General features: G+C 49.1%; 1 protein-coding gene across 4 annotated transcripts in view; it reads left to right on the forward strand.

The window, feature by feature from the left end:
- Positions 1-14834, forward strand: part of PACSIN2 (protein kinase C and casein kinase substrate in neurons 2) — a 581107-nt gene that overhangs the window by 540589 nt on the left and 25684 nt on the right. For all 4 annotated transcript variants that reach the window (XM_078673888.1, XM_078673891.1, XM_078673889.1 and 1 more), the window contains 2 exons: positions 1174-1290; positions 2110-2306. In XM_078673888.1, coding sequence (XP_078530014.1) covers positions 1174-1290; positions 2110-2306 — 314 coding nt within the window. The remainder of the gene's footprint in view (positions 1-1173; positions 1291-2109; positions 2307-14834) is intronic.

Consider the following 14834-nt stretch of genomic DNA (forward strand, 5'->3'; position numbering starts at 1 on the left):
GAGTGCCGCGATTATACCAAAAGTAAAGAAATAGAAAAATAATCTATTTCTTTACTTTTGCTATAATTGCGGCACCCGCGCTTTACTTATAATGTTAAGAGTAAAGCGCGGGTGCCGCGATTATAGCAAAAGTAAAGGAATAGATTTTTTTTTCTATTTCTTTACTTTTGATATAATCGCGGCACCCGCGCTTTACTTATAACATCAAAAGTAAAGCGCGGGTGCCGCGATTATACCAAAAGTGAAAACAAGCGGCACTGAAAGCGATCGCGTTGCGATCGCTATTGTCAACAAGCAGCGGCAGCAAGGCGAACGTGCGCTACTGCTCGTGCTAGCCACCGTCGGGAATGGGCATCGCAAAGACATGCGCCCGCCTTTGCCCAATCGCTTGCCGTTTTTGTAAAAAAAAAAATTACAAAACACGTGATAACCAATGCCTGACGGCGAAAGCTGATCACGTGCACGAGCGTGTGATCAGCTTTCAAAACCCCATACAAAAGGACTCGCTGCGCGAGCAGTGCTGTGCACTGCAAGCCCGAGCCCTAAAAATGACGAATCCTTGCCGCCAAAGCCACTCTTGTTAAATTGGGGGCCTGGAATACTCTGAACTGTGACACTTGTGGGAGTGTGATGGTTAGTAGTTGTGTTTGTGGTGTCCTTGGCAATGGGTGTTTTTGTTCACAAAATAAGCACTGGGTTAAATAAACCAAACTGAGCCGCATACGGACGCACTGAAGTTCACCCGTGCGGTTGACGTTCAATTGAAAACGAGCACAGTCAACGTGTGCACCCACCCTTGTAAAATGCCAACCCCACCCCCTTTCCCGTGAATGTACACGCTTAGCCTCTGTGTGCATTCATGCGCAGTTGTCTGAAACATTGAAACCAGGTTGTTTCTAAAGTGCATTATTGCTCTGAATGTGTTCTGTCCAGTGGACCCAAAAAGATCGATTGCGCCATGTTAGCCACTTAAAATCATAGAAATGTGTTACCTTTATAGAGAACTTGTGAGGTTTAGTGGCATGTTTTGGAGACAAGATAGCAAGGTGAATAAACCATGACACATGCAGACCAGCAGAGGTAACTAGCTGTGATGTGGTGACAATCTCACGTCGTGTTGAAGTCGCTGCCAGTGGCACAGGATCACCTTAACGCTTTTTCTTTCCTAAATAGCAGCCTTAATGCGCAGAATCTCACAGTGCCGTCCATGCAGTCCAGTTACAATCCATTCGAAGAGGAGGAGGAAACGAAGAGCACGATCAGTGACAAGGACGACAGTAGAAAGAAAAAGTTGGTGAACGAATATTTTGACTTCTTGGTTTCCTCGCCTTCTCTTGCCTGTCCTAGAGCTCTGTTTACTCACAGGCCCGGGGTGGCCCCCATGCATGATCTTCACCCAGGAGAAGCATTGGACGTGGAATGGGCCCGAAATCAAATGCTTTTCTAACATTTCATTTTGTATTCACCCGTTGTGCCTGTGTTGTTTTCACTCGTTAATGAATTGCTAACTAATTGCTGTTTATCTTCAGAATGAAATGGAAATGCCTTGATCCATTGTGCATTCTGTTTCCCACTTCCCCATTGAACTCTCTTTTTCCGTTCAATTGTCTTCTTAAAATACCTTTCTGCCATAGCTCTAATCCAAATGTGTTTTTGTGCTATACTCCGATTGCTACCATTGTTGGAGAAGTTGTCCAGCCACGATCAGTGTTTTTATGTAACCTCTACCTAGCAAACTAGCATGTTTTCTTGATTTCTCTTCCTAATTTTCCGATCACGTATGTTGGGGTTGGAGTGGGTTTGCACTTGTACTTTGGCTAAATATGTTGCTGCAAAATTAACACAATTTGGAAACAAAATGATACTTTATTTTATATCAATTGATGTTTCCTGCTGTCCTTAATTACGTTGTCCTGTGTTTGACTTTTTGTATGTAAAAACTTGTACTTCTCTTGCCCAAGTCGTTTTGATATGATAATTTTTAAGGCTTTTGCTTAAATGGAATAAATGGTTTAGTCTTAACTATCCTTGTTAAATGTGCTATGTGTTTTAGACGTTAAAGTATTTAATTATAGTTTGTGTTGTAATATTTAAATGTGTGTTTTTCAGCATCAGTAGCTATGAAAAAAGCCCAAGCTATCCAAATGAGTGGTCGGATGACGAGTCCAACAATCCGTTCACAGCCAGCGATACAAATGGAGACAGTAATCCATTTGAAGAAGAAGCGCCTACTGGGATTGAGGTGCGAGTGCGAGCCCTGTATGACTACGAGGGCCAGGAACATGATGAACTAAGCTTCAAATCAGGTGAGAATATGGAGGGAAATACTACTTACTTCAAACTGAATACTTAGATCAAGGTAGTATTCTGGCAGAGTATGTTTGTGATGACAATTTTCAGCTTTTCCTCTTTCACATGCTAGATGGAGCATTTAAATATGTATATTAGTTGCCTTCAACATTGTATTTGTAAGAGTAAAATTGTTAAAAGCAATATTCATAAGTGTTTTTTGCTCCCGGAAGAAGACAAGCCTACCCCTGCATCATATTTTTTTATGTATATGGTTTAATGCCCTGGCCAGACGCTCCTCAATGGGTCATTTTGCCGACACCCGGACACCCGAGCGCAACAGTCGTGCTAATATACCCCCTGTTCTAGTAACCTTACATACTCCACCGGTCTCCCAGGAGAATGAGCGCATGTCACCTACTGTTTGTTCAGAAATGTCTGAAGTTTTGTCCACTACTGTCATTCCAATCCCGGCTAATTCGCCTCTGAAATCACCCACCCGTCACCCCCGGGTAGGTCAAGATGGCGCCAAACCCAAGAGAAAGCGCGCTGCCGCGTCTACTGCGGGTGGAAGGAAGTTAAACGTGCTAAAGGGCTGGGTGTTAGTGCTACAACATCGAAAGGAAAGGGGTCCAAAGCTGTGAATGATATGACCAGTCAAGGGCCATCGCCAACGATCATATTGGGCCCAGGGCCATCTATTTCGCAGTTCGGGTTGGACTGTTCCCATGGGTCACAGGGTAAAGACTGATTTGCATATGGCTGGGTTCAAACTGGAATGGCATGGTGAGCAAAAAAACCAATGGATTTAGGCCCAGATCTCTGTACTGGGTTGAATGTATGGCATTGTTCTACATTCTGTCCAACTGTTTTAACGAGCACTAGCAGCATACGCAGAAAAAACATAGGCATTTCCCTGCCGGTTTCAGTGGAAATACTGCACCATCTGTGCCACTCTCAAGTTCCGGTGCGCGCTCAATGGCTTCCTCTCCGACTCAATCCACCCACCGGCCTCTCAATGTGGCACAAGCCCAGCTCCCAGCTCCCAGCTCCCAACCTCCAATTCTAGCATCAGCAGTGCGGATGCCTTGCTGCTGCCTCCTTGCTGTTTTGCTACCCATTTTTTTTTAAAGACGTAGTTTATTGGTTTTTATGCATAAAAAAAGAAACAGCATTACATTTCATGTTACTATTATCATATCAATTTCTTAGTCAAGTGGCTGCCCCCCGCCCACTGACCCACATCCACTATAATTATGTCAGCGCCATACATTCAATTCACCAAATGAAAACAGTGTCCCTTCAAAATTTAAACCCTCAACTCCCCACTATCAAAACATGTGCCCTCCCCTCCCTAGCCCACCCCATCACCGACGCGCATAGCCTGTTCTATACCCCTTGTGTCGGTTGTTTTGGAGTCACCATATATGATATTGTAGTATGTACCTGTCATGCTCTCGGGTTATTCTCTTCCCTCTGCGTCTTCCACTCCCCCATCCTGCGGCCCATTATCTCGCAATGCCTGCACTAACATCTCCCATGCTGTCGCAGCCTCCAACTCTTTCTCATTGTTCCTCCTACTCGCCATCTGATATCGCAACGCGCTCTCGCTGGCGGCCCATTTTAAGAACTCGCTCTTCCACCGAATATAGCTGGGTCCTGCTGTTGCCTTCCAACGCCTCGTAATTTCTCGCTTTGCTAAAATGAGACCCATGTCCATGAACTTGCTCGTGATCTTGTTCTTGGATGTGTGGGGGAACCAGTGTAGTATGCTGCTGGCCATATCCATCTCTGATCCCCTCTCTGTAATCGCTTACAGGGTATTTCCCACTTCCTCCCAGTAACTGTCCAGCATAGGGCAGGACCATAACATATGTTAGATTTCCACCCCAGCTTTCGTGCATCTAGGACAGGCTGCCTCAGCCACCCTAAAATATTTCTGAATTTTCCCTGGTGTCAGGTATGCTCTGTGCAGAATATAGAAGTGTATTAGTTGGAATCGTGCATTTCTCGAGCTCTTCCAGGCCCTCCTCATTATCTATACCCAGGCAGCTTCGGGAATGGGTTTTCCTAGCTCTATCTCCCATTTGCCTTTTAATGTCTCCAAGGGAGCCAACCCTTCATTGAGCATCCTGGAGTACAAGCAGGTAACCGCCTTGAACGTCCCCGCCGCCATCATAGTATATTGACAGGCCAGTGACGTTTTAGGTTCTATCAGCCCCTCCCGCCAGTGCGCCTGTATCGCTCTCACCATCGCCGCATGCAGCAGGAAACCTCCTCTCGGCAAGTCAAAACGCTCTAGTAGCGTCTGATAGGGCAACATAGTGCCGTCCTCATACAGGTCCCCTATCATCTGGAGTCCTGCTTCTTCCCAAACCTGCAACTGCGACCAATCACTCCCGTGTGGCAACGCCGTCACCATGCCAAGCGGGATCTCAGGTGCGTACGGGTGTAGCACTCCCGCTCTGCGTTGGGAGCGATTCCAACAGAGCCTGAGTGTTTTTTCCTCTATCAGAAGTTCCTTGAGGTCTAACTTCTGTTGCAGCATTATAAAAGACAGGACATGGCGCTGTATTCCTGCGCCTCTCTTATGATCCGGTCCCCTAAATTTCCGTGCCACTTCCTGCGTAAAGATCTGTAACTGGGCCGCCAGATAGTACAACTCGAAGTCAGGGACTGCCAACCCGCCCTCTGTTTTAGGCCGTATAAGCGTCGCCTGCGCAACCCTCCGTCTGCCTACACCCCAAAGAAAGGATATTATGAGTGATTTCAGTGTTTTAAACATGGAGCTCGGTATCCACACTGGTAGTGTCCGAAAATAATATAGGAAGCGGGGGAGCGCTATCATTTTTAGCAGGGCATTACGGCCCATCACCGATAGTGGGAGAGTGGACCAAAAGGCCATGCTGCCCTTCTGCGCTCTCACGGTGCGTCCCACATTGCCCTCCAGCATATCTGTCGGTGCGTGATAAATATATACTCCCACCTCACTGCTCGGATCGTAGCGGGACGGGGTACTCCTCTTCTCACCGGGAACATACACGTCTTGGACCAATTGACCCTCAGGCCCGAGATAGTCCCAAAACGGGAGAGCAAGGCCTCGGCTCCCATAAATGCGTCGTCGGCATCCTCAAGAAAAAGAAGCATGTAGTCCGCATATAGCGATACGTGTTGTTGTCCAGCTCTGCTCGCAAGTCCCCCTTAATGGGCTCCTGTGCGAATCGTGATCGCGAGGGGCTCTACTGCTAAGGCGAATAACAATGGGGATAGCGAGCAACCCTGCCTCGTCCCCAGTTCTACCGAATATTGCGAAGATATCAGCACACCCACTCTCACTCGGGATACCGCCGATTTATACAAGACCTTTGTCCACTGTAGATAGCCGTCGCCCAGGCCAAACCGCCCCATTGCTTTATACAGATACTCCCACTCTAGGCTGTCGAATGCTTTGTCTATGTCTACCGACAGTACCACTGGCTGGCGCGCATCAGGATGGTATTCCTCTAGAATGCGCACTAATCGCCTAATATTTGCGGTCGTGTTCTGCGTTGGGATGAAGCCAGCCTGATCCTCGTGTACTAGCGCTGTCATGTATTTTAACAGCCGGGTCGCTAATATACTTCTCAGTATCTTAGTCAGTTGTTAACATCGATAGTGGTCTATAGGAAGCCGTGTCCCCACTTTCTCTCCCTGATTTCAACAGAGGGATCACCAACGCTTCCTGCATTGATTGGGGCAGCTGCCCCGTCTCCCTGGCCTCTTTGTAGACTTCTTAAAGTTTGGGTGCCAGCAGGTCAACATATTTCCCATAGAATTCTATGGGAAGTCCATCCAGCCCTGGGGTTTTGTTGGGGGCCATACGTTTAATGGCTCCTCAGATCTCCCCTAGCTCTATGTCTCTACCTATTTCTATCGCCTGGTCCTGCTCCAATTGTGGTGGGTTCACACCCTCCAGAAAACCATCGACGGCAGGGTCGCCAGGTAGTAGTTTGCTCTTATAGAGTTCTGCATAGTAGCGCCTGAAACAATGCAGGATCTCGTTCTGGATGTAGACCTCTGCACCGTCTCCTGTTGTTAGAGCTAGTATGGGGGAGCTTCTCTTCAAAGGGTTGGCAAGCCAGGCCAGTAGTGTACCTGCCTTATCCCCTTCCGCATGCGCCCTCATCGTGTAGGCCTTGTAGTCAAAGCTACGCAATCCCTCCACCTCCGCCGCTACCGCTTCTTTCGCCGTGCTAACCTCCGCCTGTAATTCGGGGCGACCCGGCCTCAGTAGCTCCACCTGGCGGAGCTTGTCTTCGGCCGTGGCCCAGTCATCGAGCAGGACTTTCCGCACCCCGCGTGTTTCCCTATACAGAGCCCCTGTAGGACCACCTTAAAGGCATCCCATTCCATGGCTCGCGACTCAGTCGTGCCAGCATTTTGTACGAAATAGTGGGTAATCCCTTCCTCTATCGCTACTCGAAAGAGCGGATCGTCTAGCGTTTCGGGGCTCAACCTCCATGTGGGAACACAGGAGATTCCGGTCATCCATTGCATAGTAGCCAATAGCGGGTTATGGTCCGATAGTGTTCTGGCTAGATATTCAGTCTTCACTAGCTGGCAGTACCGCCGTCGAGCACAGCACCGCATCCAAACTTACATGTAACTCGTGCATGCCAGAAAAATATGAGTAATCTCGGTCTCTTGGGTGCTGCACGCGCCAAACGTCTGCCAGTCCCCAACGTATCTGCCAGTCAAGTCTACCCTTGGTCAAGCGATGCGTCGGAGAGTCGGGCAAGGGGGGGTGCGACCTATCCAAGGATACGTCCATAACAGAGTTGAAGTCCCCCCCCCCCATTAGCAAGGGGCCTGCGAGATAGTGTGCCAACAATCCTGACATCCTTGCTAGGAAGCCCAACTGATCTATATTTGGCGCATATATACTACAAAAGGCAATATCTCTACCCCTTAGTTTGCCTTCTATGGCCACAAATCGGCCCTCAGGATCTATCAGTTGCTTAGACAGTTGGAAGGGGACCCCCGCTCTAATCCAAATTAACGCTCCCCTAGCAAAAGCAGAGTATGTGGTACTATACACCTGGCCCCTCCATCTGCGCTGCAGCGCTACACTTTCGGCTTTCGTTATATGTGTTTCCTTGAGTAGTGCAATGTGCACCCCCCGGCGGACCAGATAAGCATGGATCTTGTGACGCCGTGTCATTGTGTGCAACCCCCTCATATTCCAGGTCATACATCGTAGGTTAGTGGAATCAACCATTCTCCCATTGTTCCCCGCTCAAATGCAACCTCGTCTTCATGCTTGTGTCGGGGACTACCCTTCCCCAACTTCCCCTCACACATTCAACCCCCCCCTCCTAAGAACAGGATCTAGCATCTTCCATCTAGTCCCCATCCAAACCTTAGCATCTAACAAAAAACGACTAATTCCCACAGCAGTAGCTGTAGGGATGCCTTAAGGGCAATGAGGGGGGACTATGCACCAACGTGGAGCTTCACACCCTCTCGGACTTCGTGGGGCAACCGAACCCAACATGATCAGAAACTTCGGATACCCCCTCTCCCCCCAGATCTTATAAAACCACAACCCCCAATCAGGTCCCAGCCAGGGGTCCGCACCAGCTTTGAGTTCACCTCCCAGGCCACCCTTCAGGTCCAATCGCCCCTCGTCCAGCATTCCTTCCGCCGTTTCCGGAGTTACCTTCGGCAAGTGTTCGCTGTTCGTTTCAGAATGTTCTGAGTCAGACCGGTTGCCTTCTTTTTCCGTGCCCTCCAGTGAAGGGGGCCCCTGCGCACCCGACAGCGTGGCCACCACCTCTAGCACATCTTGCCTCTCAGCTGTTGTTTGGGACGATGAAGGCTTCCTCAGTCCCCTCCGTCTGCTCCTAGTTTGTCTCGATTTCCGCGGCGGGAGTCCCTCTGGGGTAATCAGTGTGCCATGGCCAGCCCCATCTTATCCCACTTTATACAGTTCCAACCAGGCAGCGGCATCATCCGGAGTATCAAAGAACCATGATTTACCGTCTATTATGACTCTGAGCTTGGCTGGAAATAAGAGGGAGTACTGGATGCCCTCATTACGTAATTCCCTCTTAACGGCCAGGAAAGATGTGCGCCGGCGCTGGGTTTCATAGGTGTAGTCCGGGAATATGTTAACCCTGTTGTTGTCTACCTGGAATGGGCCGTCAACTCGCGCTTTCTGCAATATCAAGTCTCGGTCTCAGAAGTGCAACAGCCGGGCCACCACCGGTCGCGGCGGTCTCCCCTGCTGAGGCGGTCGCGCGGGGACCCGGACTCTTTCCAAGGTGTAGAAGGTGGACAGGCCTTCCGGTGCCACCACTGTCCGTAGCCAACCCTCGAGATATTGTACCATGTCCGATCCTTCAATTTTTTCTGGCAGACCCACCACTCTAATGTTGTTCCGCCGATTTCGACCTTCAGCTTCTTCCGCTCTTTTTTCCAGGGCGTTGACCCGTTCCATCACGTTTGCCATGGTCGCTCCGAGGTCTTTCTGCGCCGGATCAATAGTTTGGAGCGCGCCCTCTACCAGTTTGACTCTATCCACTAGTTTTCCGTGGTCAGCTTTTAAAAGCCCCAATCCTGTTGCCACCTGCGAAATGTCTTGCTGGAGTGCCGTGCGGGATTCAGCGATGGCTGCCAAGATTCTGTCCAGCTGTTGTTGCAGGCCGGGGTCTCGCACCGAATCAGGTCCCACACGTTCTTCATGTTCTGCAGGGTCTCCCTCCGTAGTGGACTGCGCTCCGCCCTTGGCCCCCCTCGGTTTTCCCATGGTTGGGCGTAGCTAAGGCGATTGTCAGCCACACCGCCTCAACGGGCGAGTTCAGGGTATGCCGCGTGGGTTAGCAGCCAGCTCCCACAGTTCCCTGGCACACTCGACCCACCTCGCAATGGCAGATCGCCTTAGGTGTTGTAGGATCTGCTCAAGCACGACTCAGTTCCTCACAGGGGTTCAAGCCTGGTACAATAGTTCAGCGGCAACCAGGATGGCTCCAGACATTCGCCCTCATCTTGAACCACCGTTGGTAGGCCCATGGTTGCTCCGAGTTGCAGTTCCCACAATCGCTGCCTCGTTAGGTCCAGCCGACCGGTCCCCCCAGCGCGCGTTCAGCCCAGGTAGAGACCTCCGTGTATCCAGAGCTCAGGGTCGCATCTCCAACATGTGGGGAGGGCACTTATCTCCTGCCGAACATCCGGCAAAGCGGCCACAACTGCCACGTAGGGTGTCTTTCCTGCTCTGCCGCAACCCTCTAGGCCCTGATACCGTGCGGGCCCCGGCTTCTCCGCAGTCCGTCACCAGCAGGTCCCCCCACCACCTCCAGGCTTGTGTTGTGAATCAGCCAGCAGACCACCTTGCAGTTCTCGGGGGGTTTCAGCCCATCTTGTCCGTCCCAGCTGGGGGTGTCCCGGGCGCACCGCATAGGACCGCATGTGTCCGCCTCACTTGTGTCACCCCTTATGCCTCAGCCGCCTGGAAGCGAGTAGCCGCGCCCCACAGTGTTCCACGGGGTGCCGGGTGGCGTCCTCAGGGCAATGACGGGCTCCTCGCCGGGCACAGGACCTCGGTTCCGGGGCTCTCCGCGGCAGCATGGCCCTGATCGCTTTAGCCGCTGGCTGGGTCCCTAGGCGATGCGTGTCTCAGTGTTGCCTCCCCTACGACCATGCGGCTCTTCGAGGAGTTACTGCAGGGCTCCCCTGGTGGTCCCTTCCCCTCGCATCAGCAGGGGGGTTCACCACGCCGATTGGCCTCCAGCTGAAGTTACGGCTCATTTCCTCGCCCAACAGCCTCTTCGTTACCGCTCCCGGCCCCCCAGCCTCTCGCCTGCCGCGCAGATCACGCTGTTCTGCCGCCCTGCTATCCACAGCGCTCCGCCGGGCTGAGGCAGTGCCCCAACCCCGGGTCACCGCTCACAGTTCTCTACGCCCAGCAGGGCACAGTCAATCCATCGGTGGTCGCTGCCCCGGAGGGGTGAAAGGGGGTGCACCAACCACACAGCCCACACACCTCAGCTTCGCCCACGCCGACGGCGTCCCAGGCCGCGCCTCCCGAGCTCTCCACAACGTAGGGCGATCTCCAGTTATCGCCTCTGGTGCTGATTACCCCCAGTGCGGTCCTGATCGCACCTCGCCGTGATCTTTGCAGCGCCTCACAGAACCGCAGCGGGCGCCATCTTTGGCGCGCCCTACGCGGCTACCCAGCTGTGCGGTAACAGGTCCCGGCAAGGACACGGGCCATATGCCCCCTCCGATTTTCGGACCCAAGTGGGGGCCTTCCCTTCCTCTACCGCTGTGCGGGAGGTGGGGGCCCGGGCGTCGATGAGACAGGATAACAGGGGGCTCGGTTGAGGAGCTCCCCGATCAGGCAGCATCCATCATCGGCTGCAAGCCATGCCCCCCTGTTTTGCTACCCATGATGTCACCGTTTTCAGTGATCCCTGGCGTTGTTAGTTCCATGTTCTCACTGGGTCACAGAGGAGGGGCTGGGGCCCAGGAGCAGCAGCAGGCGCTAGAGGAAGAGGGATTGGCTAACCCTTGCACACTCTTGCATCCAAAGCCACTCCCTCCCTCCTCCACCCTCTTCGTGTTCTGCACGAGGACTGCCAAAAAACGACAGTGCCTTCTTCTGCTCTGGCAGCAGCTGTCCCACCTCTTTCTTTTGATTTCTTCCCCTTATTCTCTCTCTTTCTGTCTCTTTCCTCCTCACTTGCTAAAAACTGTGGCTTCAACAGATTGCTTTTACCTCTCTTTCCTCTCCTTTCCTTCATTCGTTCCCCTGTGAAATGGATAAAAAAAAGAAACGAACACTTTTGCTGGATATGTAGTCTTTTTCTGTCAATAAAGTACGAACATAAACTAAAAAAATAAATAAAGCAAGACAGAGTTGTTTGCAAAGTGACCAGATTGGTTTTAGTCACACTCAAACACATTAGCACTACTTTACAGAGTTTGCCAGTGAAGCGCAACTTTAGTTTTCTTGTCTTTCTGTGAAGAACATTGTTTTCCCCTGGTGGGGGGTGCATTATTCCTCTTGGTCCTGCAATACCTGGTTGATATATGGAGTGGAAGACGTTCAATGTGATCCTTTTCAGCTGTCTTCCTTATTTTAGTTTATAAAAAGTGTGTACCTCATCCCTGTGTTCAGGGATATGGTCGTTTTAAACCATACTACTAACATTTTGTGAAGATATAAGCAATGGACATTGAAATGGGTCCCTTCCGGGCCCTGTAGTGATGCCCTTAACCTTTCAGGCAAAAACACTTAAATGATTTCTAAATAATATGTGTAATAGCGTTAAGGTAACCATGCTTACATTTTAAATGCTTTACTTAATCTTGTACTCTCTGAGTGTTTGCTTTTTCCAGGATGTTACTTTTTTTTCAGGCAGCATATTACTCTTGACTAGTGCATAATTAAAATCAAGTTGCATCCAAGTGTTTATAGCGGTGCACAATTGGGTTGTTGCTGAAGGAAGTGGAGTTTCTCTCTTTGGGGCAGTATGGTGTTCAGTGGGGGAGAGGATGTGGCAGTATGTCCAAAGCTGCGGTTCAGCCTTCGTGTCCGGTCCACCAGACCACTCTTCCCATGCTAGACCTTAGAAGCCCTGGTGTCTTTGCATCAACAGATTGGCCCTTGTGGTGGCAAGTGTGGGTTAACATTGAAGGCCTGTCCACCACAATCCATACTGAAGTTCACCTCCAGTCCAGCTGGCAGGCCTAAAAAGCAGCACACCCTAAAGCCACAGTGACTGTCCCAGAGATCTCAGGACCCTGGAGGCCAGTACTCCTCACCCATTGGTTCGCAAACTTGACGGTCTCTCCGCTTCATGCACAGCACTATAAACAAATGGGCCTGCTTTGGAGCCACTGGAATTATGCAGCAATGAAGGACAACATTATATTGCAGTGTTGACTAAATTAACCAGCAAAAAAAAGGCTGCAGTGCAATGCGGTACATTTTCTGCAACTTTATTTTTTTGACATTTTTACACATACTAACAGTCTCTGCAAAGATTTTGCCTCATTTTGTAGTGTAGTTCCTATCTTCCCAATAGGCTCTGCGCATTGGAATAATACCTACAGCAGTAAAGGCCTAGGCCAGACGTTAACTAGGTCTACTACTGTCGATACTAGACTTAAGTTTTGGGTTTGCCAGCGTAGCTCAGAGTTCGCTAGAAACTTTCTCGAATGTTCAGGAAAGAATTAACTCCCCTGATTAGACAAGAAGGGATTTAGTTTCTGACAACCATAGAACATGACAACTTTGCTCTCCCCTAATCAAGAGTGTATCTCCAGAGTCGTGTGAGCACAAGGCAATTATTTTACTCAGTCAGTACGTGCATTCTTAGTCTCATCAGATTGTAGAGAAAAGGAAGAGACGGGCGTGTTCAATAAAAAGGTGTTATTTATTGATCAGTCTCTTTTCTCGTACAAGAGAAATGGATCGATATTATTGCAATACTTATAGTTAAGTAAAGTGCATACATTAAAAGCAATAGTATAAAATAATACTGTAAAAACATTGATATGGTTTCTGAGCCATATGATGTTTAAAATGATTAAAATATATTTACATACACATATACATTTGACTAAACGTACTCAACTGGTGTTTCTAAATACGCCTACCCCGTGTACCTGACCTAAGTCTAATGCGTGGGCGGGAATAGAAAGTTACAGTTTAAGTTAAGTTTGTTTTTGCCAAGTGAATAACTAAAGAATTCTCTGTGAGGGGTTATTCAGGTCTGTACCTGGAAGTTAGGATGAATGAGGAATGGTATCTCTTTCTCTGCTCTCGATATTCCAGGCCGCCTGCGAGGGCTGCCCGAAAGCGCCGGTGCTGGGTCTCTCGGCAGGAGATAGCAGCGCGTCTCTCAGCGCGTCAGGAAGGCGGGGCTGCTGCCAGCGGGGTCTGCTCTGCTTCTGGCTTCGGCAAGTATGGCTGCTCCGTCTCGTCACCACGCGTGTGTTTGCATAGGGCAAGATCGGCAATATTTATACCTTAAAGGTGCCGAGATTGACGTAAGGATGGACATAGATACGTCAATAAAGATGTCATACGACTTGCTCGTTAGCACATTCTTTTACTGAAGTTCTCTGTGAAATCAAAACAATGGCCGCACGGATTTTCCAGGTTGTCATAGGTTTGATTTGTTATGAGAACGTCGTATGCCTTATCAGGGGCTGGAGGAATGTCGCTTGTCTAATTAGATCTCAAGCGTTATGACCTAATCAGATAACACGTTCCTGTGCCGTAGTGTGACTGCGTCAGATAACGGTATCTGCATTATGGGGGCTTTTCTTGCCTCATGGGCTGACTGTTAGTTAACTTGATAGTTAGTTTAACCAGAATAGGGTCAGGAATAGGGGGATTGATTCAGAACCTATAGGAATACATGACACCCACTCCACGCTAACTATGGTCATATTTACTAATCTATGCATAGTATAACATAGTACAACATACTATAGAGTATAGTGTATACCTCACCACCCCAAAATACATAAATGCATTTTGAAATTTTCAAATATACTGAAAAATTGCAGTCATATATATTGTATGCACTTAAGCTATGAATTAAACGCTAAAGTAAACACGCATTTGTAGACATTATTGCTTATTTGGTATATGAGAAATACACATGAAATGGCTCTTAATATGGCTATACAGAAAGAAAGTTCGAGACCATTTCATCACATAATAAAATATTTGTGAACATACCAGCGGGCAGTTTATAAAGTATCTAAAAATAGAAATCTTAGTTCTCTAGGAATAGTTTCTTACTTTAAGCAGAAGATAAGTGTCCCGAAAATTTTGTAAAAAATAATTTGGGGCTGCTAAAAAATTGCTGTCCGTGAACTGGTGGGAAAAATTGTTCATGTGACTTTATTTTTAAAGTTGAAGGCCGAATTCAGGGAACGCCGTGTGCGAGCTTGCTCAAAAGTCTCTATTTCTGTTCTGGAGAGAACATCATATCATTAAGGCTTTCGAAAAAACTGTCAACAGCTTCATGGGAAAGTTCCACTAAGTCGGAAATAGGTGTAACCATGCATTCGTGCGCATGATTGTCTCCATTGACATTCTGATTCGCATTGCTGACAGAAGGTCGTACCTGATCGATGCTGCTTTCATCTTGAACTTCACTACTCTTCAATCGTAGTGGTGACGATTCCACGAATGCCGTCATCAGGATTGGCAGCCTTTGAGGGCAGCACAAAGCGTGAACCTTGGTAGGAACCAACAATGTATCTGCATCCACTGGCGCATCCGATTGTAGCGTCAGACAGGTGTCTAACACGCATTCTTCTCCGCATAGCAGACACCTCAATACAGGTAAAACACATCTTTGCCACATTGGTCAAAATGATAGAAACCAAGTCATGTTCAGGTCTCTAAGCCGGGAGAGTCCCAGGATTTTTGATATCCGGTCCCGGTATCCAATGGCTAGGATTGTTTCTTCCATTGTCGCGAGAGTTTGATCTGTGACATGGGTTGCCATAACGAAAAATAAGGACTAAGAATAGGATTCCTG

Source organism: Lissotriton helveticus, chromosome 1_1, assembly GCF_964261635.1.
Source record: "Lissotriton helveticus chromosome 1_1, aLisHel1.1, whole genome shotgun sequence".
Taxonomy (NCBI): Eukaryota; Metazoa; Chordata; class Amphibia; order Caudata; family Salamandridae; genus Lissotriton; species Lissotriton helveticus.